The sequence below is a fragment of the Alternaria arborescens genome, assembly GCF_004154835.1.
Source record: "Alternaria arborescens strain FERA 675 chromosome Unknown contig_2, whole genome shotgun sequence".
In the NCBI taxonomy this organism is placed as follows: Eukaryota; Fungi; Ascomycota; class Dothideomycetes; order Pleosporales; family Pleosporaceae; genus Alternaria; species Alternaria arborescens.
In genome coordinates, this window is record NW_021167857.1 from 283,408 (window position 1) to 310,903 (window position 27,496).

Consider the following 27,496-nt stretch of genomic DNA (forward strand, 5'->3'; position numbering starts at 1 on the left):
AGTAGGAGGTGGAGGCGTTGGGGAGAGGGAAACGGGGAGCTGGCGCTTCGTGAAAGAGATGGGATCTGTAAAGGCGGCATGGGCGCCTAGGAGCTCCGACACTATAGTTTATTAGCTCTGGAGGGCTTTTAATTGGTAGAGAAGGTATTCACGGTCCCGTGGGACACGTCTAGGTGCTGGCGCATAGCGTTGGAGAAGAAGGAGAGACTGGGCTTACTTGGCTCTAGGTAAGTAAATACCAAGGCTGGCCAGAAAGGAAGGCTTGTTCCCAATGCCATAGCAAAGTCGACTAGGAGTTACGGGTTTTAAACTACAAACTGAGATTGGCCTTGACTTGATTACGCGTACCTGTGTGCGATCTTGTTGTATGGCGCGCCATGGCTCGACACGCGCGGGCATGTGTTCGGAATCAACTCGGAAAGATTCCGATGCAGTCCGGCAAAAATAGGGCTTCACGCATGGATGAAGATTCCACAGTAGTTGATACAGGTAATCATTAATATTGACTCTATACTATAATATCGTGGTATCTCCAGAGACCATTAACGCCTCGCTATCATAATCGTCAAATCGGAGTTGCCAACTTCGCATCTCCAGTAAACGCCCTACTTAAGCTCTGTTCCCAGTATTACATCAACTGCACCTCACACTCGGTAGATATGTAGCCCTATGCTACAGAGTGACATATCTGAGATGCCTACCAGCCCAAGCTGCAACTTAGACCATCTGCTCACCATGCCTGTCAGCACCGACAGGTTTCCTCTGAACACGGCTCGAGGCACTGCCATGGTGGCCATGAGCAGGGCCGTCAGGGTGTGGCATCATGGTACCCCTAGGACCATCTGCAGCATCGAACGGCGCACCGCCCCAGCTAGTTCCCTCAATTGTACCCCATCCGGCCTTGCGAGTGAAGACGGTATCGTGGAAACCATCGAAAGAGCTTGGGCCGGCGCCATAGACGAAAGGAGCATGACGCATAAGAGGGATATGGTTGAAGCGAAAGTCCCAGACTGAGGCGTAGGTCATGCGGTAGGCGCTGAAAGCCATGAAGGTACCAATGACAGCTCCGGCAAGGATATCATACTGGGTATCTGTTAGCAATGATCTCGATATTTGAAGTGACAGTTGTAAAGACTTACCCAGTTGTGGTATTCGTCGATGGTCAGGGCACCGCCGATCAAGCAGGCTCCAAGGATAGGTGCGTAAAGAGCGATGAGCTTCCACATAGCCGGGTGATGGTTGGAGAAGACCTTCAACTTGGCGTTGAGGTACAGATACAGGTAGACAAATCCAGCGAAGGCAGCCGTGGTGTGGCCAGAGGGCATGGACTCGAGACTGTCGTTGATCTCCTTCCTGTCACCTGTGCAGATGCTGCGGTCGAACATGATCTGGCGGTATCCATTTGCGACGTTACCGTACGCGCTACCAGCATCAACGCCATTGTCGTTGGTGCCGACGGTCGGGAGAAGTTCGGCAGGGATGACAGGCTTGCAGACAGCAAGGAAGTGAGGGCGCAGACCACCAATAAGCCACTTGATGAAGACTTGAAAGACGGCGGCGGTGATCAAGGCGTAGAGCAGACCAATGGTTGCGTTGTTGATGTCCCAGAAGCTGCGAGCGCGGATCTGAACGATCAGGAAGACAGCAAAGGGAATGAAGAAAGCCATCAGAGCAGCAGCCCAAATCGGAACGATCTCGTTACGCATAGGGTAAGCGAACTGGGGATAGACGATCTCACCATCTTGGAAGATGATGGGGAAGCTGCGGCTTGGTGCTGGGTCAGCGAAGTAAACACCAAGACCGACAGCGCCCATGAGAGCCATAGTCAGGATATCGAGCCAGGTAGCCTTGAGCCATGATCCAAATCCAGGTCTGCTGTTGTAGGACGACGAGCCGCCTTTGGATGAACGCCTGGGTCTAGTCCGCTTCTCGTGAGCACCAGTTGCCGTTGTAGTGTCTGCGGCGACAGGCGTCGTGTTGCGCTTGTTAAAGAAACCCATGTTTGTGAATGGTGGGTATGGTTGTCGTGATGCTCTGCTGAGGTGCTAGAGAGAGGTATCTATACGTCGTGCTGATGACGTATTGTTGTCTTTGTTGTGATTGTTTGCTCCGGAAAGGGTAGTCTGGGACAGCAAACCGCGTAGCGTGCCAGCGAAGCAAGCAGTACCCTACACTTAGCGTACCGACAGAGTATTCAAAGTGGATGAAGATAGGGTTGGGCCTTGTGAAAACTGGACAGAGAGGCTTGCGATACGTCCCTTATATTCTAGGTCGGCAGCCCCCAAAGCTAATCTTCCCACGACACACCGTCACACGCTCACGTATTCTGCGAAACGACATCATTGCTCGCACCTCTCCCGCCGCATTGGTAAATTATCAGCCACAAACCTGTTACTAACCCTGCTTTGATCCTCGATCTGAACGGTTGGCGGCATAGTGATGTGGAGGAAATGAAGATCTTAACGCGATCAAGCGACCTGAGACAAGGAATCTTGGAAGCTGGCAAAAGCTTGGTTCGCGATGAAAAGCTTGGTTATCCTAGCGGTGGCTTCTGTGTGGCTGGTAGAGTGGCAGTGATGTAATAAGTGGCTACACGGCACATTTGATGCCGGATTGTCCTTTATTTCTTCACGATGTGTGGCGCTGCGTCGATGGTGTCGCGTAACCTGCATGTTTCGGTTTTCAGTGTGGATGACCGCGAATGACCTTAAGTGACGTCAGATCGTACAGTTATTTGAAGTCTAGAACGGCCACTCTTCCATGATTTAGCAATACTTCAGTTTATATTTATGCGAAACATATTAGCGGCGTTCTGACTGATGAAGAACGGAGACGCGTCTCCAGGTACAAATACTGCTTGATTAGTTGTGCTGCAAAACTTGCCTGTCTCACGCAATCGTTATGGAGCATCGCAGGAAAATACGTATAATTTCAAATACAATAAAATCTGGGTATGACAACGACGCGCAACGTGTGAAAACTGCATTCAGCCCAAAAAGTCCCTGGAAGCCAATGGGCGCACCCTTCAACCAGCCGCTTTAACGTCCTTACTCTCTCTCTCTCTCTCTCTCTCTCTCTCTCTCTCTCTCTCTGGGTATCATCCGCCTTCAAATATCTCAAAACTCCTTCCCCTCTCAACTGTGTGTGTATGCCACTATGTGCGATCCCCACATTGCCTAAGAGTGGATGTGTACCTCAGTGGTTCCACTGCGGTGCCAAGTCGCAAGCAGCACACCACAGCGGCCACACTTGTGCTGAACGTCCTTGAGCGAGTTCATCACGTAGGGGATGCATCCTAAGCAGCAAAGACAGCACAGACCGAGAGCCCAGGCGTGTGTGGTGTTTCCCGTCTCAAACGCGACGTTGGTCATGGCGCGTTGTCCGCACGCGGGACAATCTGCAGGCGCAGGACCGCGGTTTAGGCTTGCAATTGGTGTTGCGTTCTGGTAGACGGCTCCGCTTTGTTGCTGGGGAGGCATGCCGGGCTGAACGCCAGCATGGTCGGGCTGGATGTATGCGCCTTGGGGGTGTTGGGGTGGCGGTGAGCCAGCAGGCTGGCCTTGAGGATGTTGCGCGTACATGGCTGGTTGCTGTTGGTATTGTTGCGCGTTTGGATCTTGATGATAGATAGGTGGTTGGCCGGTCATGTCTGGTGACTGAGGATATTGCTGCATAGGTACTTCGAAACTGTCAGCAAGAGACCCATTGTGTTGAAGGTTTGGAAATTAAAGGCTGGAGAGCGGCGTGGTTATTCCAAACAATCATGCAAGTTCACTCGAATGCATTGAATTGTGTGAGGATGAAGCGCAATGTCATAAGGAAGGCGACTGCTTACCATTTTGCTTCTCCATTGCGAAGGTTTGTATTGTCAAAGTCAGTAGGATGTTAAGTCTGGGTGTTGCGGTGGTGAGAAAACAGCCAGAGTTGTCGAGTAGTGTTGGAACAGCGGTACACTAGATATAAGAATAGTCGTGGGTTTTATCAAAGCATTAAGGCGTTCCGTATCGCTTGGGTCCATAGCCAAGGGGGCTCAAGGCCGGGTGTCGCGAGCACAGCCCTCATTTCGCGTGAAGATCAGTCGCCCTTGTCTCCGCGTAAGGCTCCTAGCTGGTGAACGAGGCCAATGAGCAGTCCCAAGCTCCTACACGTAGCATGATTACATGCACGCCTCCAGCCTCAGCTGCCTGCATTCGGGATAAGTTGACGGGCGTTGGCGACGTTGGCGATGGAAGGGTGTCAATAGCGCGCCAGGGAAAAGCGAGCCAAGGCTGCAATTTCCCGAACCAGTTTGGTGGTGTGCTAGAGCTTGGGGGCCAAATCTACACCACCTTCGTCTTTGTGCAAAGTCGTATTAAAACGCCTTGCTGACTAGCTGCGCCGCAACGGGCATCGGCATGTTTTCTCGCCACGTCTGCTTGGCCACATCACTTCAATCCTCGAGAATAGACACCTGATTGAAGTATGATGATATTCGATATTAGGCGTAAGGCTGTGCAGTCTGCAACAGCGATCAGCACGTGAATACAAGAAATGTATGTACTAGCGTTTGGGGGCTGGCTGTTCCTGCAGGCGCCTATATTTGAGACCATGTGCAGCATTTGGCGTCCACTAAGCTCGACGAAATGGAGTGCGCGGAGCGTTTGCGGTGTCTTTTTCCATCTCACCGGTCATGCACGGTCTACTTAATGCATCAGTATCGCGTATCCATGTCATCCAAATCGATGTCGTCTTCTGACTCTTCGCCATTTGTATGCTCTGCGCGACCGATATCGCTCCCGCTTAACAGCTTTTGCTGTTCAGGAGTCAAGTCTACGATAGTGGGTGCATAGTCGCCCAGCTCGTCGTCTGCATCTGCGCCGTTGACTTCCATCTCTACCCGCTCGCCGTCCTCCAACTCCAACATGCCGCGCTTCAGATACGAGCCCTCTGGTTGCCATCCAAACTCTTTCTGCATATAATCCTGCAGATCGTCCAGTTCGTCTACCAAATCGGCTTTCCATTTTCCGTCAAAGTCGTCGAGAGCTTTACGGAACTGACCGAAGAGCGGCTTCAAGAAGCCCCCACCTACGTCGTTCATATCGAACAAATCACCCTCCATGTCGGCACAATGACCAAGCTGTATCCTTAGACATTTCAAAAAGTCGAGGAACAGGTGGGATCGCTGTTTGACTGCCTGGCGACAAGTGAGTAAGAGTCGCAGAAGTCGTTTCCATTGTTCGAGACAGGAGTTGTTGTTCAGTGTCAAGACCATGAGGAAAGTAAACTGCAACTCGCCCAAAATCTCGTTTTCTCGACCCCGTAAGTCCCCTGCCTGGCAATGGTTGTCGATAAGATCACCGAGGAACCAGGATCGGTCCTGTGCAGCTTCTGTGCGTTCCCTTCCAGTCGCGCCTTCTCTCCAGGTCTTTTTGAGATCGATGGGTAGGAAACGAAGCTCTTTCTCTGGATGTAGCATGCTATTGCTAGTCTCTAGGCCCGGTATGTCATCCAGATCCTGTGTGGCAGAAGATGCGGATGTCAAGTTCCAGTGGTCGGGGTTCAGCCCGCATATCCTCGATAGCATGGTGGGTGTGACTTGTGATGTAAGCTTGCTCCAGTCTGTAGACTCCTCGAACCAGCCTTCTTCAGCTCCAGAATCACCCTCTTGTACACTTTGGCGATATGGTGTCAAGCCGTCTTTCCATATGCTTCCAAGATTTGCCTTGTGTCGCAACACTTCTGTCTGCGAAGTCTCGGCTACCAGATCTTCGGCACTCTGGTCCCACTTCTTGACGAATACTTGTGGCGAGCCTACACCAGGTGTGACATAGAACCATGCGCCATGTCTTACAGACAAGGTGCTATCACTTGCAGTAAAGACGAAATGCAGGCCAGGCGGAACATTCTTGACACCCTGAAAACGCGGTGATGATGTAAAGGAGAGTAGGTCGATGCCAGCAAGTGCTTTTGGCGGCAGATTCAACAGTAGTACGCAGTTGTTGATTGTCGAAGGGTCCATCCTAGGGCGGAAGATCTCCTCGAACCAGGAATGTCGTAGAATTTTGAGGAGAGGTTTTTCGCAAAGCTCTACTCGAGCAGGTGAGAAATGGGGTATCATAAATTCCAGAAAGGGTAAGACGCAAAAATATTAATACACGTGAGCGCGGCAGCCTAGCTCTGGGCCAGGGTCCAGTCGATGAATGGCGTGGGTCAACAAAGTACAGACGAAGAGAAAGCGAAGGGAAAGAAGAAGTTTGCGTCCAGGCGTCGCGCCCAGGGCTTAAGATTATGTTGTCGCATGAGTAGCTATCAGGTAACGTGTGGCCATCTGATGCCCTGTACCGGAAAAGAGCGCCCGATTTCTCACCGAGCAAGGCGCCATACGTCATTGAGTTAGCATGAGGCTCGGCTCGGCATGACGATCTCCCCCGACTCCGCTTGTGGTGGAGGGAACTGTGTGATTGATGGGTGTTCCTAGACGAGAAGCTGCTGTGACAAGCATCTTGCTGTCTAGATGCGATCTGCGTGCGCGACGTCTTGGCCATCTGCCTCGTCTGCCCATCCGACCTGACCGACTACCAGTAGCTCTTACCGTGCAAGCGGATCTCTCAACAGACCCTGCATCACGCCGACGTTTTGGTTGCATTCGTCGGAGCTACCAAGCACCAACACGCGCACGACGACAACGACGACAACGACGACAACGACCATGGACCGCCGCCGCGCTCCGGGGCTCTCCTCGCTCTCCTCACGCGGTCTACAGAATCACCACTACACGTCCCATGGCGCCACGCTCCGCACCCGCAATGCAGACTCGCTCTCCACCCAACTCTCCGTCTTCCAATCCCTCGTCCACAACTTCGCCGTCACACACTCCAAGGACATCCGCGCCAACCCCGCTTTCCGCGCCGAGTTCGCGCGCATGTGCTCGGCGCTGAACATTGACTTCCTCGCATCGTCGTATCACCGGGACAGCAAAGATGGCAAGGCGAGCGGGGGAGGCGGCGAGAGCATCTGGGCACAGCTGCTGGGCGGGAGCGTGAACGACTTCTACTTCAACCTGGGCGTCTTGATTGTCGAGGAGTGTCGGGCCACGAGATCAGAAAACGGCGGGCTGATAAGCGTCTCTGATCTCAAAGCACGCATATCCAAATCACAGCGCATCGGTGGAAGCATGCAAGTGAGCGATGACGACATCAAGCGCGCCGTAGACTCGCTCGCTCCGCTTGGTTCGTGCTTCTCCATCATGAAGATCGGACACAGAAGCTTGATAAGAAGCGTGCCCAAAGAGTTGAACACGGACCAGAGCACGGTGCTCGAAGCCATACAAGTTCTCGGCTACGTCACAGTATCCATGCTGCAGCTGAATCTCAACTGGGAGAGACCTCGGGCCCATGCTGTCGTCGAAGACCTCATGGCAGACAGTCTGGTATGGGTAGATACACAAGCTGGGGAGAATGAATACTGGAGTCCGGCCTTCCTGACTGCGGCCGCGGGAGATGTGACATTATGATACCCGGTGTTACCACCACCAACGACTTCGCAGACAGCCAGAGAGCTGGATTTGGGAGCAAAACTCATCATTATATATACAGTCTATTGTACAACATTTTCATCACCACAGGAGCTCAGTGTTGCAGATTCTAGCCTCTTCACTGTCTCTCCACGCTCCCTTCGTATGGCTCAATTCAGGCAGCAGTCTACGGTGCCACCGCACACTCCATCTCCGAGCAGTATCCTCGTCGTCAAAATCCAGCACCCACCGATTGTAGACGCGATTCATGACCAGTTGGTTCTGCTGACTCGGGCTATCTTCATCTACACCACCTAGCATGCTCTGGATCGCCGGATCATCATACGTCATCTCTGAATCAGAACTCGACTGATCAAACGTGCCGTATGCGCGCGGACGGCTCGACGAGACAGCCTTGGACGACACCTTAAGGTTGATCATGTCGCGGAGACGATGGATCGACGTTTGTGATTCGTTACGGAGAGGAAGAATCATGCCGTGCTTGTACGCGTCGCGAGAGAAGATCTTGAAAAGGTCCGAGGGTGTAGGCTCGTAACCTTCAATATGCATGAGTACCCTCCAAATTGGATTTCCCTTTGCGTCGACCGAGGGTACGATGGGTTGGTAGCCGCCTCTCTCAACCAAGTTGCGTAGGGCAGGGTTGTAGGGCTGCATCAGAACGTTCAAGCTCATGGGGTGGCGTGTAGGTAAGAGGTTGTAGGATGAGATGGCGGCCGTGATGTCTTCGCCTTCTTCAATGAACCCCTTAGGTGGCGGAATGGCGGAAAAGATGTTCGCAGGTTGATGGAGGGCGCTCAATTTGTGCAGCCGCGAAGCGTTCTTCTGGTACGCAAGAGCTGCTTCTGCGCTCTTGAAGAGGAGGTAGTAAAAGGGTAGGCGCTCCAGACTCAAGGGGTCGCGACCAGGTACGACCTTGTACAAGTCATCGTCTCGATGCCAACCTTCAATGTGCTTGCCCTTTGGTATGATCCGACGGAAATCGGCTTCCGTTAACTCAGTGCTGCAATTTGTGAGCTGGAGAACAGTGACTTGCTCTCCTTGCTTATGCAAGGATTCAACCACTCGCTCTTTGAATGACTGAGTGTGACTGGAGTTTTCTCGACGAACGACAGGCGTTGAATCGGGGAGGTGGAGCTTTGGGTACCGGTCTCTTGGCTCAGACTGAGGTTGTGAAGTACTACTCGTTTCCGGGAAGAGCTCCTCAAGAAGCGATTGCTCGCTCAATTCAGATGTATCGGGTGTTGGTTTGGAAGGCACATCGGTCGTAGTAGTTGTAGAACGCTCTAATCTCAGCCTTGGATCTGGCGGTACTTCGTCCTCAGTCCCCAAGGTTTGCTGAAATACCGTGCTCTTTCGGATACTATCCTCAGTGGTCGTGTTGATATGGTTTGATGACTTCATCGAACGGGGCTGCGTATGAAGCTGACGCGTCAATCTCTCACTATCGCTCTTTTTCTCCAAGTTGTTTGACACGATGCTACTCTGAGCCCTGAGCGTGACTTCTGTATGATCGCGATTAGGCTCAGCCCCTTCTGCGTGAACAAGGTCCCAGTTTCTGTAGCATGATCGTAGTAGAGTTCTAAGCTTGAGATCATTCTCTAGTTTTGCGACTTCATCTAATACACGCAGGCGATTGCGAACATGCCTGGCAACAGGGGCTACCGCAGGAGAACGCATTGCCTCTAACCGGGTAGCGGTCTTGCCTACTGTGACAACTGAATGACGCCAAGCTCGTAGACTATGCGGAAGAGTATCAGAACGAGACCTTGAGGAACGAGTTCCTGTATGCGCATGACGAGAGGAATCCCCACCCATGGCCAATGGTCTCCTTGTTGATAGCGACTGCGTCGACACAGATTGTTGCTCATTTCCCTCTAACGGTGCATGCTCCGTGGATGAAGTGTGGTTTTCCTGGCGAGTCGAAGATGGTTGCCGATCCACCGCGGTCTTAGCTTCCAGAGCGGCTTCCAAAGCTTTGACTTGCTCAAACAAGCCTTGAATCTGTTGTCGTATGATCGCAATGTCGTTGGTTTCAGGGCTTGTAGCAACGTCCTCCTCGCTGATCGCTATTGGGGGTTGTTTCCGTTGGACTTTCTGTATGGTGGCTTGCTGCTCCCGTGTATATTCACTCTTCTTGGGAGTATCGGGAAAAGACGACACTTTTCTCAGAACGACTGGTTGATCTGATGACTTCTCTGGAGGAGTGTTTGACGTCCTCACTGGAAGGAAGTCTTGATCTCGACTCTCGGTGTTGTCTGCCTGTTTCCCGTGTGTACATGCTTCCGAACGCAGTATCCTTCGCTGACGCTCCGCCGGCGATTCCACTATTCTTGCGATCTGCCCAGCTCCAATTTCCGAAGTTTGCTCTTCCGACAGGTCCTTTTTCGCTTCGCTTGAGTACGAGGTAGGAGTATCTTGCGGTTGCGGTTGCGAATCTGGCCGTGGTTCGGCAGATGATGTCTGAGAGTCCCATGGTGCAATTCTGCTCAAAGCTGAAGTCCACCAACTTTTCCTTTCCGCATCGTGGCTGTCCGTAGTCGTGGTTTGCGGGGACTCATCGCCGACGGTCGAGGATTGTGCGTAGGTCCTCCTGTGGGCGCAGCGAACCTGGTACGCGGTCCCTGAGGGATGACATGGCCGAAGATGTCCGGGAAGGCGCGGCGGTGGCATCAATTGTGCAGCTTCGTTACATCGCAAGCTGCCCTCTTACGAGCCCAATACTCAAAAGCTTCGGAACAAGGCCGCGCTAGCGTGTTCATTAGGCCTAGTGCCTCGGTTCGCTTAGTCACCCCAATACTCTCCACCACAGTGGGCAGCATGCAAAGATTCTGGAAGTGCTACGCTAGGAGACACTGGTGGAGCTGAATTCGGTCCACCTACTGCTCAGAGGCTTGAGCGTGAGAGACACACACACAAACACGTGACGTGAGTCACGCCAATATACCAAACCATCTCTGAGATTTTCGTCACCCACCCTCGCCGCAGTAGGAAGTGATAATATGAGTCCAGCAACGTCCTACACTCTACGTCCGCTGGAGCGTAATCCGCCTAGCATACCCGGCAATGCGCTCGAGGGTGGCGCTTTCCGTGTGCATCTATCGCAAAAAGAATTAAAAGCGCTGGGACTTGTCAACGGTGACTGCATTCGACTAAGCACAGCTGCTGGTTTCAAAGGTCACGGAGTAGCTTGGCTAGCCTCTCAGACGAACCCTGGAAACAAGCCCATTGCCAAGGTGACTGATCTTCTGCGAGAGCAATACAATCTTTCTCTCAACGACCCTGTTTTCATCGATAAGGTCGACTCCTGGAAGCCTCTCAAATCCATAGAGATCGATCTTGCGGATGCTCAAAATCAGATCGCCAAATTCAGCTCAAATGAACAACTTCTGTACTGGCTGCGACATACTTTAGGTAGGTCAACGGGTACTTCCTGACTAGCAGTTCTAACCTTCCCGTAGCAGTTGACTCCGACATTATTCTCCCAGGATGCAGCTTCCCAGTCCAGCAGAAAAGCTTCAAGCAGAAGAGCCACAAGATGCGCGTCACTGTGCAAAACATTGACCCACATCCGACTGAAAAGCACGCAGTGTATTTCGATGAGCTCATCACTCAAGTCACCACCACTGGTGGCGTTCCCATTCAGCAAGCACCGAGAGCTCCTACACAAAACTTTCAAGTAAGGTTCGACGGGATTGGCGGCCTCTCTAGCCACTTCGCTACCATAAATAAACGCCTCTCTTATCTCACGAAAACCCTACCTCACCAACGAGACCTACGCCTGTGTGGACCTACTTCTTTCCTACTACATGGCCCTGAGGGAACTGGCAAAAGTCTTCTACTCGAGCGACTAGCGGAATGTCCATGGCAGGAAGTGTACCGCGTAGATCCGGATACGCAACCAAAGGCACAAGCAAAGGCAATATCCGAAGCTTTTGAGGACGCTCGTGAAAACCAACCAAGCTTGATCCTCATGGACAATCTTGATAGGTTCCTCGACAAGGCTGATGCACTTGTGAACAAACTGCGGACCGAGCTAGCAAAGTTGGGTGGCAGCCAAGTAGTTGTCGCGGCAGCAGCACGGAGCATATACGACATTGATACTAGTCTTCGGTCACCGTCAGCTTTTAAGACAAAGCTCGAACTCTTTCCACCTAATGCTAAGCAGAGAGAAGATATTCTACAACAGATCTTGGGCACTACTAGCAGACTTGGTGACCTTGACTTCACGGCACTAGCCGAACGCACCCATGGCTTCGTCGGGCGCGACATTCACGATTTATGTCTTCTCGCAAGAGACCAACGAGAACAGCAGATAGACGAGTCGATAAGCGAAGAGGAGAAAACCACATTTGGCGAGAAACTCGAGCAGACAGACTACGTGCGTCAAGAGGACTTTGATGCTGTATTTGGCGAGGTACAACCGACGGTATTGAAGGACAGCATTCTCGAAGTTCCAAAGGTCAGATGGACAGATATAGCTGGTTTGGATCATGTCCGGGCCGTGCTTGAAGCCATCACTATTCGTCCTTTCAAGGTGAGCTCCAACTACGCATATTCTCGCATGTCGCAACGCCTTGTACATGGTGTCCTACGCTTTCATCGATATCTGCAATCTGTTCACAATACTAACAACCTTTCTAGTATCCTGACCTCGACATCAAATTTGGTGGGCCTCAGTCTCGCAAAGGTGTCCTGCTCTACGGTCCACCTGGTTGCGCAAAGACTTTGATCGCGCAAGCCGTCGCAACAGAGAGCAAACAAAACTTTCTTGCAGTAAAAGGCTCCGAACTCATCAAGATGTATGTTGGCGAATCTGAGCGAGCTATTCGCGACGTGTTCCGCAGAGCGCGTGCAGCGAAACCCTGCATCATCTTCTTCGACGAAATCGACTCCATCGGTAAATCTCGTGAGAAGACGCAGGATAGCGGCCTGAACGTCGTTACAACGCTACTAAACGAAATGGATGGTATCGAGGCACTGAAGGATGTTTTCATCATTGGTGCTACCAATCGGCCTGACATTCTTGACTCGGCGCTCATCCGTACTGGCCGTTTTGATGCGCATATTCACATCGGCCTCCCAACCGAGGAAGCGCGAAAGCAGATCCTGCAGATTCACACGCGAAAGAGGCCGCTCGCAGAAGACGTTGATCTAGATGTTGTTGCTAAGAGGACTGAAGGGAGCAGTGGAGCAGATCTCAGTGGGTTGTGCGCTGTTGCTATCGAGTTGGCGATTACAGAGTATACAGAGGATCCGAGCCGTGAGGCAAAAGTGCATATGCGGCACTTTGAGCAGGCGCTACAGCAGCATGTTCCACATACCATTGCAGCGGAAGCAGAACGGTATAAGAACTGGCGGCCAGGCAAGTCGTTATCAGAGGACTAGATCGACGGTGTCATCGGGTTCACCTGACAATGCATTATCTACCCGTGTGGATCAGGCTTTTTGGGCCAACGTATTTTGTCCAAACTGTACCCCAGAGGGCTTCGCAGTGTTTTGCTTCTATAGTATATCAATACAGGACACAGCTGATACTTTCGAGTTACATTATAACACAATCAAGCAAGGGTATTGTGAAACAGATCCGCGACGCCGTCCTCTCCTCTGCACCAAGATTCAAGGCTGATTGTCTTCGCTCAACCGGCAAGCTCCGTCTCTTTAAAAATTGGTATGTTGATGTCGAACTCCTCATCACACTTTGCCACTCTGCCCAAGATACAGTTGACTTTCTTCCGTGTCTGCTCGCTCATGTCCGCCACATGCGTCAGCGCGATATGATTCATGAGTGTTTCCACTCCGCCATAAACCCCCGTTACCTTGTCCTGTGCCAGGCAAAGTACGCAGCCAAAGTTGTCGTCGTTCGAGGTAGGGTCTGATGCTTTCTTCTTGACGTGGGATTTAGCGAGAAATATCCATCGATAGCGTATTCCCGACATCGAGATCTTGACTCGCGGATCGACAATTTCGACAGTCTTGTTCTTCTTGGTGGGATGCGGTGCAGTGAAGACGTCGCCTGTGAACGTGCTGCAGATGTAGAAGTCCCAAGTCAGTGTATGTCTTACATGCATTTCGTACAGTCACAACCTACCATGACTTGCAGCCCCAGATTTGTCTCGTATTATAGTAACCCAAGGGCTGGGTACGAACGCTGATGCCCTTCTTAGGGTCCTCTCTTACAGCCCAGGCACCTTTACAAAACCCCCAGTAATCGTTATCCTTATTCGGGCGCCCGTTCATCATTCTTTCTCCGCCTGCAGGTCCGCCCTGTATAGTATCGGATCTGATGCTGCTGCGCATACGGTGACCTGGAAGGATACCGATCGGGGCAGAGCTACTACTGTCGGTCGAAGCGACAGAGGGCGTGATGCTGGCGTGTCGAGGGCGGAAGACAGCTGTAGACCCTAGCACCGAAGAAGGAGAAGCTACAGTTGGGGGAACGTACGCAGTAGTTTGGCAATCGCTGTTACTGCGTAAACTGGATGTACCACGTTCTGTTGGAGGCGTCACGTAATACTGAGGATGCGTTGATTTACTAATTTCCACAGCGTCCTTTTCAATTGGCACACTGTATGGCTGTATTGGGTTATATTGTACTGGTGACATAGACTGCAGCGGAGGGGGAGAATCCTGGTGGGGCCATGGCATACTTGTTGGTGCACTCACGTCATTCTTGGGAGAACTAGTCGATGGCGCATTAGTTTGAGGACGTAAGGGTGCCAGTGGTGCGATAGGCGAGGGTGTATATCTGTCTTCTGCAGTTGCGTAGGGAGAGGTATACGGTGGACTTTTATAGATCTCATCGTGTTGATCGTATGATGACACTGGAGGACGGACATGGTCACCTTGCGATGAATTAGAGCTGTTGCGACCGAGAGAAGCCGCATTCGACTGCGCTGAGCTAGAGGCATCTGACCATCGAGGATGCAGCGTTTGCGTTTGTGTCTGGGGATACTGATTGTTTATCTGTGAGGATTGGTTAAGTAACGGGCCATGGGGACGTCGGGGTACGCTTCGGTCCTTCTCTTTCATTGCTTCGTCATAGAATTCTCTGTCATTGAGCATGGTCAGGGTATCGCGTCGGGCAGGATGACCTCCGCTATGCGCATGGCCTTCTGGTGGTCTTTGTTCGTTCTCAATACCCAGTCCTTGGTAAGAGCTTATTATATGTTGAATGTCTCTCAGAATAGATGCACGGTCTCCAGGGCGGAGTCCATCCAAAGCTAAACTGAAATTTGGATCTGCAGTTTGTGCAGGTGTGTAGGCCGATCGAGAGCCGCTAGACGTATCTCTAGTAGTCTTGCTCCCGCAATAGTCGGCCAAAGTATATCCTGTATCTCCAGGATCCATGTGTGGTAAGAAGCTTGTGGTAGGATAATTGTCCGATAGCGAGTGGATCCTGCCGTAATCATGCACTTGTGCGGTCCGCACGGATGCACCCGTATGATCTTCCCCAAGCGGCCACAATTGCCGCACCATAGGCCTTGCTATGTATATCCTCTGTTTCAATTCGTCCAATGTCGTTAACGTCTCTGTCCGTTTCGTGATCGAGGCTTCGTGTAAGACATGTAAATTGAGAGGCAAGACCCCGCTAGACATTAAAAGTAAGTATTGTGCTGATATGAGTTGTCGGACTACTTACTTTGTAGCAGCTTGCTGTAAGCTATTGATGATCTGAGCCTGTAGCATGAATCCTATATGGTAGAGGCGCTCTCGAGCGGTATCTGTGCGCAGACATCAGCTCTGAAATCTACCGGAAGAACTTCTATCATAAAACTCACCGTCTCCTACGCGAACATAGTCGCCTAACTCTCTCTGATCTTGTTTCCACCTTAGGTCAATCTGTTGCTCCCCTGCCAACAAAGAAGCTTGCAGTTGCTCTTCTTGCCATTCTTGTTGAGCTTGATCGCGGGCTTTGCGAGCGCGGCGTTTCTGCTTGACAAGTTTGAGCAGCTCTGATCCACCATGGAAGGCTGATACGACAGCAGAAACAGCTGCGACAATCTAGATAATAGTAAGTAATAGCCAAAAGGTGAGGTCGCGTGCCCATTCCAGAAACTAGGGAGGGTATATACAGAGCTCCAGAATGATGTCTAGGACGCAAGATAGCAACTTACCTCAAGACCGGACATCCTGTAAACGCTTGTTTCTCGCTGCTACAGTCGCTGAACTTTGTGGATTGGCTAGACAGCGCATCCAGCTCGTATCAATACCATTGGCGCGTAGCCTCGGATCGGTATTGCTATATGTCGAATGAAAAAGAGCTAAGATCCAACGGTTCTCAAGTTGGCGGTCCCAGTGGACTCTCGAAGATCAGGTTCACTAAGCCTGAGAGGACGTCCAGTCGTGTATGGTGGTAAGCCTTCTATGGTCCTTGCTTGATTCGCGCGAGGGCAAGCAGAGCTAGGTGTCGAGCCGTCGCGCGTGATTATCCTGTCTAGGGAAAAGACACTGACGCCGGAATAAAGTGAAATGATTGTAAAGCGATGAGGGAAGTTGCTTGGAAGGTTGGAGAGGGTTCCATGCCATTGGTACTCAGCCTCACTCGAGCCGGAACGGATGGCATGCGACCGCTGTATACATTAGGCTAAGCCCTTGGTGAGCCAACAGCAGGCGACAGTATTGCTTGACCGAGGTGCAGCGCTCACTGTGCTATCTGGGGAGGTCTCTCCAATAAAGGAACTGTGGCTGTAGCGCCAGGCGGGCTATGTGGTGTCGTCTAACCTGAAAGCGAATGGCATACTGTATCACGAAGCGGGAAAGACTTGGCCAGTGGCTTTCTTGCAATCACACTTTCGACTAGTACAGATAGATGTACTGTGCTGCCAGTAGGATTGCTTATCGTATCGGTGGAGGCTTGAAGTTTGCTAGCAAGGAGGTGGAGCTGGACGATAGCCCGCGCCCCTGGCAGTCGCCTAAAAGCTATCTTTGTATGGAACGAACATAATGCTGCACATGAATTCCAAGTCTCGGAGGCAAAAGGCTGGAGCTTGATGATTCCTATTGAAGCTTGGTATGGATGAGCGCCAGGAGATGAGAATGCGCCTTCTCGCCTGTCGCGCAGTCGCGGGACATCGCGAGCGGGGTCGTTCGCGCCATAGCCACCACGCCGCCCATGTGCCCTACCGAGAGTCCGACACGAGTTACGGCCATGATCTGTGTATAGCGAAGCTTGTCTCTCAACCTGATGCACTCGACACCGAAACGTGCCCACAAGGAGTACACCTATGTAAATATGAAAAATCTTTCCAGACAAAGGCATGCCGCTCATCCGTGGGGTTCACCGGTTGGCCCCATCCCCGGATTTCGGATTTCGACTGCACAGCCTTAGGCAGTAGCCTGGAGCTCACAAGCTGCAGTAAGCGACGCAGTAGCAATGAACGTATTGGTGTAAGTCACAAAGTATCATTCAGAAGCCTGGAGGCCTTTCAGTGGCATACCATTTTCCGCCTAACACCATTCTTTCCCATCTAACTCCTTCAAACCGACCAGCAGTACGTTTTGGATCATTCCTATCCCTATATATATGCACATAAGGAAGCCCAAGGATCTCCTAGAGAATGCAACCAGAACGACCCCCGCTTACAAGAAACACACCGCATGAATCAAAATGACAGGCGAGTGCATGTGCAACTCGAGCTGTGTCAGCGCGTAACGCCAGAGGAACACCAAGTCCTGATCGCTGGAAACGCGAGTCAACATCGACAGACATAGGAAAAAAATGGGGTTAAAGAAGAGTTTTAGAAGCGAAGAAAGACAAGAAGTCTAAGCATCCTCAAGTTGCACTCTCTGGCTCTTTCGGTTCCTGACTTCCACCATCGTAGGGGTCAGAGCCAATCGATCCACAACACGATCCTCATGCGGACTTGTCATGGTACGAACCACAGCTCTCGGGCTGTTTGCTCTGCTGACAGATACACTCCTCGCAACGCCGACCATGGCTTTCGCCGTAGCGACTTCTTCCGTCCTTCCTTCCCTTCTTCTCGCTTGAATCTCTGCACGCTTCTCACCAAGTCTGCTGGCCGAATGTGGCGGAGTTGACAAACTTTGCAATCGTTGTAGAGGCGAAGGTGCGTCGAGGGGAGCTGAAGCCGGGTGTGATGAGAGCGCACTGAGTTTTGTGACTCTTGGCTGCTTCTGCGAAGGAGAGCGGGAGAGTAGGGAATCTGACACACTGTTGACCATAAGGTTCTCGCTTCTTGCAGTCTTGCCAGGCTTGGAGCAAATCTCCCACTCGGGCTCTCGCTCATCGAGGCGTAACTTGATGGGTTTGGAATGACCAGGTGATGCCTGAGCAACTATAATCGTGATTGATTCGGCCTCGGATTCGAAGCTGCGGATCGAAGTAGGGGTCAATGATGGCTTCAGGTACGGAGATGCGGCAGGCTTCAGTTTTGTAGAATCAATATGTACCGTCGGAGTCTCTGCATCTTGGGCGAAGGTTTGCTGAAGTGGAGACTTCGTAGGCATTGTTTTAGATCGCTTGAGATCCTTCCTGCTGCGGTTCATGATCGATCCGGAAAGAGGTGATGGTGCGCGGTTTGAGTTGGTGGAAGGGAACAGCGAGAGTCGGGGTGAACCAGACACTGGAGTGGGCGATGTTACACTGCGGTGAAGGCTGTAATCTACAGGACTTTCGTCGTTTTCATTGCCCTGCTGTGCTATTAGCTGACATCCAACGTAGCTCAAGCTGTGAGTACACACCTTTGCGGACAGCTCCTGCAGTGGCTTGACCTTCTCAGCATTGCCTTGTCGCCGTGCCAAGAGCGATGACCGGCTCGGGTCTGACTGCAAAAGATTTCCGAACATAACACTGTATCTCTCCATCGTTATGTCTGGAAGACTGACATCAAGAAGAGGCCCCCCGTCGTCTACAGACGTGGTGGGACCTGTTTTCGACACTTCAACCTTTGGCACAGGTGGGGGGGCGTCGACTAAAATGTCTCGTGCTCCTAGATCCGGTGTTGTAAAAGCTCGTTGAATGGACTGTTTAGGTCCATGTGATGGGACACTTCCGAGCGTTAATGCCCGTTCCCTTGTCGCAGACGTCTCTGGTGGCGATTGAGGCGGAACAAACTCCCCAGGTGACCACTTGCGTGATGCTCGGATGTTGGGTCGATAGGTAGGCGGGGACACACTTCGCAGTTTCTCCCTCTCCATTTCCTCCGGTTGAGATGCCTGAGGTGCCTGAGGTTCGAGTACTTCGTCATCATGGTGGCTGTCTGCTCGAGGTGCTGCAGCAACGGTCTGCGCCAGCTGATAGAATGAGGGCTTTTCCACTGGAGGTGGAGGCGCTTTACGGAATAACGACTTCCATCGACTGAGTTTAGATTTTGGTGCTTCCGGGCGGCTGGCCAAGGAAACTGAGGAATCGTTGGGTTGGCTTAACATCGCCATTGAAGAATCGGGAAACTTGGGATCTACTGTTGATATCGCCACCTGAGATGCCGCTTTCCAGTGTGAGCTTGAGGTAGGCGAACCAAGAGCGATTCCAATGACTCCCTGCTCTTTCGTGGCGTCCGGGCTGTAGAGTACAGTTGTGGAAGTGGTAGGCGATTGAAAGGAGTGGATATGATCCTGAGAATAGATCGATGCTACAGGATTTGTTTTCTTATGGAACATGGGTAGACGCTCACCAGGTCCGCCTGATGTGCTTGGTCGCTTTGCCGTATCCGGAACTCCTAGATTTCCCTCAGTCCTCGAATCAGAAGTTGTTCCCTTGTATTTGTCAAAGTCTGTTTGAGGACCCTTAACGGGCGGCATTGAGTCCCCATTGTCTTGCTCCGTGGCCTCCCTGCGATTGTTTCTCAGAAACCTCAGCGATTTCGACCTTGTAAGCATCCCGGGCATCTTGGGTTTCAAGTTCGTTAGAGTATCGGAAAGTAAATTGAGGTTGAAGGAAAGACTAGAAGATATGAGCGCAGACGTAAAGGAATGGACGGCTCTACTGAGCCAGAAAGATAGAACAGGCCGCGACACAGTCGTGGGAAGGTTGAAAGAAGAAGAGACTCAAAGAACGGCGGGATTTGCGCAAGTATCACCACCGGTCCGCCAGGAAACGAACCTGGCGCCTCCACACTTCGCTGTCATCATACCAGCGGCAATCATCAATCCACTTTCGCGCGTCTGAGAGAAATTGCAGCGTCGAGAACCCGTCACGAGACCAGGGTCAGGGCAATGCATATTGTGTGAGACGGGCGAATTCGATTGGCTCCCCGGCTTGTCGCGCCAACATTACCCATGGCCGTTGACGGGATTACCTCGTAAGTGTCTTTGCAGGGTGACGATGCCGGGGGAACAAGCGACAAATGCTGCAGGGCTAAGAAGTTGTGGATAAACACAAGCCTGGTTTCAAGATGACGCTGGGCCGAGGAGCAATTTCGCGATCCGCCGCCAAGACGATCTGACCGACATCACTGGCTGTGGTAAGATTGTCAAGCAGTCAAGGCTGCCCACAACTCAATGTGCTACGAGACAAGAGAGCTCAGATCTATTCTTGCGATACGAGAGCTGAGAGACACAAGTATAATAGCAAGTATGGCGGCACTTGGTTGCGCTGAAGCAGCAAGTGCTCGCCCGCCTATGATCGACGGGAAATGAGGCCCCAACACACCATGGATAACGGCGCGACGTTTCGGAAATACCCAGAGATTGCGCGCGAGGTCTCGCCGCCTTCCTAATCAGAGGCAGGCATGTATACGCGCGACGAAAAATTGAAACGAGACCTAATGGCCTGGCCTCAGGCACTTACGCGATGTTGTGTAGGCGGCTAATTCCCCGTACATGCAAAACGCATCCCACCTGTGTATGCTCAATCCAGAGGATATGCCGAAGGCGAGTATAAGCATCTTGCTTGCCATAACCCCACAGCCTGCTCGCGGGGCGTGCCGATACGTTGCTTCGCATGCTCACCATGCAACTAATCGAACGACTGTTCTCGAACATCTCAAGCACAACTTGATGCTGGCCGTCGCACTATGTCCGAGTGCACACGAAGATGCGTGTCAAATGCAAAATCCTGCGAGGTATATTAGCGACCCATATACTAGCCTGGACAGCCTTCCAATGTTGAGAGAAGCGGCCCTCTTCTTTGGAGAAACCCGTCTCAGGCTGGCATCGCGAACCTGATACCCTGATCAGCAATATCTCTTCTCGTCATCCTGAACACCGTGTGGCAGCATATGCGAAGCTCAGAACGGACTCGAGGTCACATTCAGCTCTTGCTGTTGGTCGCTTTTTTTTTCTTATGTACTGCACAACACGCGTGCTCGTTTCTTCTCATTTCCTTGCATCGCCCGAGCCTCTCATAGCGATTTTGTGCTGTGTATCTTGTGGTTATCGTCGCACTCTGCAAGGAGTGTCGCAGGCGCTACGTCTGCGGTTTGTTCGAGTACGGTGGCGCGGGAAAGCAGGTTAACGGAACGCTTGCTGTTCAGAATGTAGTAGCACAGGTGGGTCATTCGTCCAAAATGGTTCTACCTATTTTCCTACGTATAGCTTGATTGATCAGCGAGGTTCTGCAATACTTATCATCATATCGTCCAGAGTCGGCGAAGGTGTTCACTAATCGAGAAGCTCAGAAAGCGTCCGTGCGGGATTGGGAGAGAACGGCGGAGACTCCGAAGAAGCCCATAAGAGAATGTGTTCAGTAATCTTTTCGAAGTTTGCATGCATTTCGCGGCTTGAGGGAGGGTTACGCCCAAGCAACAGGTAATGTGAGAAACTTTAGTACTCTGTGTTGTTCCGGTCACAACTTGGCCTCATAGCTGGGTTGACGCGTTATTACAATTCGCCTCTCAACCGATGGAAGGGTAGGTACCGGTGAGCCTTCGAGCAACCGCATGCCTCGATTGTATGCTGGCCATAAAATACATAGCGAACGACGATCAAGAGTGTGGAGAGAAGAATGGCGGGGACACCTTCGCCCGGGCGGCCACGAGTCTTGCCGAAAGTCTAAAGACAGATCGGCAAGACCGCCAATCGGGCTTCTCTTGTGACTCTTTGTCCTAGAAACAACCAGACTTGTCAGTTCAGATTCTAATTGCCAATCTTCGGACGAGATCCGTGATGTATTGACAGCGGCGTCTACCGTTGTCATCTTCCAAAGCAGGTATATAAGGTTAACACCACTTTCAGATTCATCTCTTGAATATACCACTCAATTACCAGTACTTATCAACAACCAATCTACACACTCAGTCATCGTTCTTCAAGGATCCTATTAGACCTCACGATACACCACTCCACACAACTTACTAGCTACCACCAAAGCATCCCTTTCTTTCCCTCTTTCTTCTCCAAATAAGACGCTGCAGTACATCAGAATATCGTATCCATCGACCACAACATCCTGAACATGCATTTCAATCCCGAGAAAGAGATACCCGATCTGTCGGGAAAGACAATTATCGTGACAGGCGGCAGCAGTGGTCTCGGCAAAGAGAGCGTCCTCCAACTCGTCAAGCACAACCCAGATAAAGTGTATCTCGCAGCCCGAACAAGCAAGCGAGGCAATGCAGCAATCGAGGAGATTGAGAAATTAGTCCCTTCAGCAAAGGGAAAGATGCACTACCTTGAGCTGGACATGGCATCTTTCGCGTCCGTCAAGCAAGCCGCCGATCGCATCCTGTCTGAGAACAACCGAATCGACATCCTTATGAACAACGCCGGAACAAGTGCCAACCCTGCAGGTCTAACCAGCGATGGCTACGAGGTCCAATTCGGCAGCAACTACATGGGACCAACTCTCTTCACCAAGCTTCTCCTTCCACTGCTTCAGCAAACCGCCGAGCAACCAAACAGCGACGTCCGCATCATCAACCTCAGCTCTGAACTCTTCAAACAAGCACCTAAAGAGGGAATCTCATTTCCCACGCTCACGACACCCGCTGAAGAGATAAGCACCGTAGCTCGCTACGGCCAATCAAAACTAGCAAACTACTACTTCAGCAAGCTTTGCTCTCAGAAATATCCCAACATCACATCAATCGCTCTACATCCGGGTGTCGTCAACACGGGTATCTGGGACCACTTCAAGGAAAGGAGGCCTATGCTAGGAGCGGTGCTTTCTGTCTTATCTGGCCCCTTTATGACCAGTGTCCCCGACGGTGCGAAGATGCAGTTGTGGTCCAGTACCGCACCGAAGAACCAGGTTAAGAATGGTGCTTTCTACACCCCAGCAGGGAATGGTAAGGAGTACACGCAGGCGATACTGAAGAACGATAAACTTGCGAATGAGCTATGGGAATGGACCGAGAAGGAGTTTGCAAAGCATGGGTATTAGTTGAAATGTTTGTTTAACCGTCTCAGCAAGAATCATTAGTTTAGCGCGTTTTGAGATACCGACTTGTACTAATACAGAGGGATGGCGAATATTGTTTGTCATTCAATGAAACGTCAACGCCATGTTTATAGAGTAATAATAACGGAACATGGTTTCTGCTTCATTTGCTGAATATCAGAGTGAAACGAATTGATTTAGTACCTAGGAACGATAGCGACCACACACACGTGAAGCGTCCCAAACATCTCACGGAAGAGCAACGTCATACTGGACTCAGAGACTTGGAACAAACCCTGCACCGAAGACGTGGTTATAAAAAAGACATGCATCCATACAAATGCTAAACTCGCTCACTGTCAAAAACCTATCAAACGCCGCTGATGTGAGATTTGAAAATTCATAACCAAAAAACTAGATAGCATACGTCACAGCTTACACTCGAGCCTGCGCCTGCTGACCCGCCCTGCCCAAATCCACACTCTTATGATATTGCTTACATGGCAAGTTTTGATGAGTATCTTCCTCATCGTCCTCAATGTCAAACATACGCTTCAGCTCCTTGCACGCTACCATATATTGCTGCCGAGCACCGGGGCTCTCCCTGAGAGGGTTAGGGGCCTTGTCCCAGCCATGCGGCACGCCAGGCACACAGTGATAATGTACGCGCTTTCCAAGATCCTTTTGTAGACGGTCACGGAATCGTTCACCTTCAGCGAGAAGCATGTCCCATTCACAGCAGAAGAGGACGATGTCGTCAGGAAGGGCCTCGAGCATGTGCTTTGGCGCCATGCCGGGGCTAAGCCATGGGTGTGCAAGATCGAGCGAGGGTGGCTGGAGGTAGGAATCATCGAAGAGATCAGTAAAGACAGCGGGAAGGTTCTGGTCAACCCTTGAGCAGGTCTCTCGACGCTGCGCGCGCGTTTGTGTGTAGTCGGTAGGTGGATAGAAGGATACTATGCCTCTTATCTTGAGAACAGTGTTGGACGCCTCTGTCATGACTGACACTCCAGAGGTGTCTTTGTAGGAGGATATGAGGGATAGCGAGGACGCGCCTGTCTGGCGGAGCATAGCAATACGATCGAGGCGAGACTTCTGGCGCACGAGTGGGACACGAGAGCCGTTGGGTGTGAGGTTCTGGCCGAAGGTGGGAGGAGGCTGGAGGCCAGCATTGGGAACGTTACCGGCGCGGTCATCGATGATCTTGGCGCCAGACGTAGTTCGATCGAAGAGCTCGCCCTGCAGACACAGGGGAACGGTAAAGCTCATGTTTCCTCCCGAGGAGAAGCCCGATATAGCGAAGCGATCGGCATCGAGCATCAATTCGTCGGCATGTTGTGCCAGCCAGAGCACTGCATCGGCACCATCCTCGACGGCTGTAGGGAACGGGTTCTCTGGCGCAAGACGATAATCGACGCTGACGACGACGGCTCCGACCTCGTCGACGACAACTCCACACCAGCGCGCATCGTCGTGCGCGGTGCCCAGAACGAAACCGCCTCCATGGAAGTTGATAACAACAGGGTATCTCTTAGTACCCTTCAGCTTCTTATGCTTCTTGTATTCTTTGGGCACGTAGAAATTGAGGCGAAATTTGCCTTTCAAAGGCGAGACGGTAGCATCGATGTCTCTATGGAAGGCAGGCTTGGGTGGTCGTGGTCGGGCAAGACGATGGAGCATCATACCGATGCCCATAAGGACGCGCCAGAACTGCGCCTGGACGTGGAGCATCCATCGTGGCCGGCTGGTCTTGGACTGTGGTGGTGGGTTGTCGACTGATACCGTCATGTTGACTGTTGATGGGGACGTCGGTCGGATCACCCTAAGCGGCGCGCGCCCATCAACGAGGCCGCGGGCGATAAAAGAGTCGAAAGGGGGGCTGTGCTTGTGGCAAGCCGCGTGCGCAGGGGCAGATGAGTGATGTCTAGTGTCCCGATGGTGTGGACCTAGAATTACAGCGATAGCTTGCAGTCGGGCGTGTCAAGTCTGGAGTTGTGTGGGCTCCGTCGCAAGCGTTGGGATTCTAGAATTGTGAGACCTGAGGCGCGCATTGGTCTCCGATAGGCGATGACGTATGCTAATCAGCCGCTGGCCAAGCAACACCCCATGTATGCGCCGTCGCGCTTTCACCAACTTGGACAAGCACACATTCAACATACATCGCTCGAGATCGGTTTGAACGACATGAATTCATGTCGCTCCTAGTGATATCATTATCGACTACTGTGTGTGTGTATGTGCAGCTACAGGGTGGAACCCACAGAACACAAGGGGTACAGGCCACGACCCCAAACTAAAAGCAAGCAAGCCGAGACGGGTATATGGCTGCTCAAGTCCTCAGAAAAGCGCCAGACGCTCGCCTATTGATGCTGCCAACGACCATAATGCGAATGTAAACAGGTATGAGAGAACCCTTGGCCAAGTCGAAATCAGAGGTCAAAGAACGCCGGAAAGTCGTGTGTATGCAAAACATGTGAAGAAGAATCGATGGGGAACGAGGTCAGATCAAGAGGGCAAGCGACGCAATCATGCATCGACAAACTCGTACTCGTCATCCTCAGGAGCCACATGTCGCTTGGGCCGTGGCGTCTCATCGTACAAGTCAAGCACCTCATACTCGTTCTTTACCAGCTTCTCCGTCTCCTTGGTCTCAAAGCGCTGAACAGCTTTCTCGAGAGCGTGGTTCAGGATCTGGCTGCCATGGCTAGGACCCCGATAGGCGTCGAACGAGTAGGCGATGTCGGCATCTGGAGCAGGTGCAGCGGACGGGTGCTCAACGTCCTCGTCAGCGGACGACTCGTCACTAGCGGAAGCCATGTCTTTGTTGAAAGCGGTGCGCGCCTTCATGGGGCCGTGGGACGATGCCCTGCATACGTTAGTTCTCCGATGATCCATCTTGACGGGGTCGAGAGGCGACTTACTTGACGTGAGGGTACAGCTTAGCAGGACGCGGCTTGCCGTCTTCCTCCCGCCGTCCAGGGCCGAACGACTGTCCATGCGCCCACTTCCCCCTGCTGTTCTTGTCGCGGTTGAACTCCTTGGCATCGCTGCGGAGGTCGCCCGTGAAGGTCTGGGAAGTCGACATGGCGGTGTTGCGGCTTGGTTTGGTTGTCGAGGCTCTGGTGTATATTGGGACTGGCTGGTAGGGTGCAAACAGAGAATGTGTATTGGAGCTAGCAGGTAGATTAGGTGTAATGGAGGGAGTAAACAGTGAGAAGTGACAGGCACGACAGGTATGGCAAGGTAATATGCGCGAGAAAGAGGGAGGCGCGGCGGATGACTAGCAGCTGTCTTATGAATGACTCTAAGAAGTGACTCAGGATGATGAGGTCTGATCGGGCGAGGCGAGTGGCTATGCAGGCTCTCTTATGGTAGATTACGGATTACGGCTCGTGTCCGGGCCGGGCAGGTGTTTACTTGCGCCGTCCCTATGTCGTCAAGGGCGTAGGCACCATCCCCGCCTTTGTCGTGGTTCCTGATAAGGGGAGATGTGGGAGCTCATGACCCAGCTTCTAGCTTCCGACTCGCCGAGGCCCATTTCCCGCTTTAGCCCGAAGCACATCCGGTTTGACGCTGTTGCCCATGATGCCATCATGGCGGTTTCAGACGGCTTGGGTGGCCAACGTGGGCGAGCTGGAGGCTGCCGTGTTCCTGGTTGGTGTCCAAGGACATGCGTGAAGCTCCCAGCTCTCAAGCTCTCAAGCGCCCCAAGCTGTGCTCCAGCTTCCGATCGCCGACCCCACATGGATCCTCCACACCTCAGACAGCAACAGTCACGGCATGCATCCCAACAATCGCAGCTTATTACATGACGCCCTTTACCACGCAGCCTTGATAAGATCCCGGACTCGGCCGCCGTGGCCGTGCACTCATTGCTAGCTTGGAACGTTAACCTGTCGTAATTGTCATGGTTGACCAAGACAGCCATTCCCAGTGCATCCTCAGGCGTGTGCTTCAACTATGTATGGTACGCGGCCTCCTCCTCATCCTCCTCGTCGCTACTTTCGACTAGGCCAGCCTCGCTGGGAAGGACATCAGGAAACCAGCCGTATTTCCCAAGATCCACTGTATACTGCCCCATGGCATCCTGGCTGACCTCGACCCCCTCCCTGCGCAGCGCATCTGCTTGCTGAGCCGCTGCGCTCGGTCCTCTTTGTTCCAGTCAGCAATCGAACAGCAGCCAACAAAGCCTTGTTATGGCAACAGGAGGCGCTGACCTCGGACTGATGCCGCCTTTGGCGTTGATCACGCGCTGCCAAGGCACGTTGCGGCTATGGAACGTTGGACTCTTCTTGCTGCTATCGGTCGATGGCGAAGGCAGGTTCTTGAGACACACTCCGACTTGTCTTTGACGTCATGCGTTAGTGATATTGCGACATGATGGCAACGTCTTTTTCCATGTACTACCTTGGACATTCGGCTACGATGAAAAGAAACATGTCAGCAAGTAGTCCTCGTCATTTGGTAATACAACGCACGCTTTCCTACTAGTCTTGCAATATGACCATAGCTAGTGACCTTGCCGGAAGGCACCTCTTGAATCGCCTCGTATACTGCCGTGTACCATAGCCAGACTTCTTCTGAGCGCTCTCCCGGTGCCATGGTGATTCGACGTGTAGAAGTGACTGAGACCAGCTGCAAAGAGTCGAGCGGGATCTACACCTGCAGCACGCGACAACACGAGAGCACGTGATGCGGAACAGCTG

General features: G+C 52.1%; 12 protein-coding genes across 12 annotated transcripts; 3 read left to right on the forward strand and 9 right to left on the reverse strand.

Moving 5' to 3' along the window:
• Positions 1–717: 717 nt before the first annotated feature.
• On the reverse strand, positions 718–2,000 carry AA0111_g915 (hypothetical protein; the record flags this gene model as incomplete). Its single annotated transcript, XM_028655676.1, has 2 exons — positions 718–1,083; positions 1,140–2,000. The coding sequence occupies 2 exons, from the start codon at positions 1,998–2,000 to the stop codon at positions 718–720; spliced, it is 1,227 nt and encodes a 408-aa protein (XP_028511419.1).
• Positions 2,001–3,176: 1,176 nt separating this feature from the next.
• AA0111_g916 (hypothetical protein) lies at positions 3,177–3,851 on the reverse strand (the record flags this gene model as incomplete). The annotated part of the gene is made up of 2 exons (XM_028655687.1): positions 3,177–3,679; positions 3,836–3,851. 2 exons carry the CDS (start codon positions 3,849–3,851, stop codon positions 3,177–3,179), a joined length of 519 nt encoding a protein of 172 aa, XP_028511418.1.
• Positions 3,852–4,690: 839 nt separating this feature from the next.
• On the reverse strand, positions 4,691–5,998 carry AA0111_g917 (hypothetical protein; the record flags this gene model as incomplete). Its single annotated transcript, XM_028655698.1, has 1 exon — positions 4,691–5,998. The coding sequence occupies one exon, from the start codon at positions 5,996–5,998 to the stop codon at positions 4,691–4,693; it is 1,308 nt and encodes a 435-aa protein (XP_028511417.1).
• A 690-nt stretch (positions 5,999–6,688) lies between these two features.
• AA0111_g918 (hypothetical protein) lies at positions 6,689–7,492 on the forward strand (the record flags this gene model as incomplete). The annotated part of the gene is made up of 1 exon (XM_028655709.1): positions 6,689–7,492. The coding sequence occupies one exon, from the start codon at positions 6,689–6,691 to the stop codon at positions 7,490–7,492; it is 804 nt and encodes a 267-aa protein (XP_028511412.1).
• A 102-nt stretch (positions 7,493–7,594) lies between these two features.
• On the reverse strand, positions 7,595–10,183 carry AA0111_g919 (hypothetical protein; the record flags this gene model as incomplete). The annotated part of the gene is made up of 1 exon (XM_028655720.1): positions 7,595–10,183. One exon carries the CDS (start codon positions 10,181–10,183, stop codon positions 7,595–7,597), a length of 2,589 nt encoding a protein of 862 aa, XP_028511411.1.
• A 329-nt stretch (positions 10,184–10,512) lies between these two features.
• AA0111_g920 (hypothetical protein) lies at positions 10,513–12,898 on the forward strand (the record flags this gene model as incomplete). The annotated part of the gene is made up of 3 exons (XM_028655732.1): positions 10,513–10,924; positions 10,972–12,047; positions 12,155–12,898. The coding sequence occupies 3 exons, from the start codon at positions 10,513–10,515 to the stop codon at positions 12,896–12,898; spliced, it is 2,232 nt and encodes a 743-aa protein (XP_028511184.1).
• Positions 12,899–13,149: 251 nt separating this feature from the next.
• On the reverse strand, positions 13,150–15,642 carry AA0111_g921 (hypothetical protein; the record flags this gene model as incomplete). The annotated part of the gene is made up of 5 exons (XM_028655743.1): positions 13,150–13,537; positions 13,602–15,101; positions 15,153–15,234; positions 15,292–15,514; positions 15,628–15,642. 5 exons carry the CDS (start codon positions 15,640–15,642, stop codon positions 13,150–13,152), a joined length of 2,208 nt encoding a protein of 735 aa, XP_028511134.1.
• A 1,633-nt stretch (positions 15,643–17,275) lies between these two features.
• Positions 17,276–19,360, reverse strand: AA0111_g922 (hypothetical protein; the record flags this gene model as incomplete). The annotated part of the gene is made up of 1 exon (XM_028655754.1): positions 17,276–19,360. The coding sequence occupies one exon, from the start codon at positions 19,358–19,360 to the stop codon at positions 17,276–17,278; it is 2,085 nt and encodes a 694-aa protein (XP_028511132.1).
• Positions 19,361–21,866: 2,506 nt separating this feature from the next.
• AA0111_g923 (hypothetical protein) lies at positions 21,867–22,793 on the forward strand (the record flags this gene model as incomplete). The annotated part of the gene is made up of 1 exon (XM_028655765.1): positions 21,867–22,793. The coding sequence occupies one exon, from the start codon at positions 21,867–21,869 to the stop codon at positions 22,791–22,793; it is 927 nt and encodes a 308-aa protein (XP_028511133.1).
• Positions 22,794–23,225: 432 nt separating this feature from the next.
• Positions 23,226–24,578, reverse strand: AA0111_g924 (hypothetical protein; the record flags this gene model as incomplete). Its single annotated transcript, XM_028655776.1, has 1 exon — positions 23,226–24,578. The coding sequence occupies one exon, from the start codon at positions 24,576–24,578 to the stop codon at positions 23,226–23,228; it is 1,353 nt and encodes a 450-aa protein (XP_028511130.1).
• Positions 24,579–25,316: 738 nt separating this feature from the next.
• On the reverse strand, positions 25,317–25,875 carry AA0111_g925 (hypothetical protein; the record flags this gene model as incomplete). The annotated part of the gene is made up of 2 exons (XM_028655787.1): positions 25,317–25,656; positions 25,712–25,875. The coding sequence occupies 2 exons, from the start codon at positions 25,873–25,875 to the stop codon at positions 25,317–25,319; spliced, it is 504 nt and encodes a 167-aa protein (XP_028511131.1).
• Positions 25,876–26,748: 873 nt separating this feature from the next.
• AA0111_g926 (hypothetical protein) lies at positions 26,749–27,392 on the reverse strand (the record flags this gene model as incomplete). The annotated part of the gene is made up of 3 exons (XM_028655798.1): positions 26,749–26,941; positions 27,008–27,131; positions 27,269–27,392. The coding sequence occupies 3 exons, from the start codon at positions 27,390–27,392 to the stop codon at positions 26,749–26,751; spliced, it is 441 nt and encodes a 146-aa protein (XP_028511128.1).
• Between the last annotated feature and the right edge of the window lie 104 nt (positions 27,393–27,496).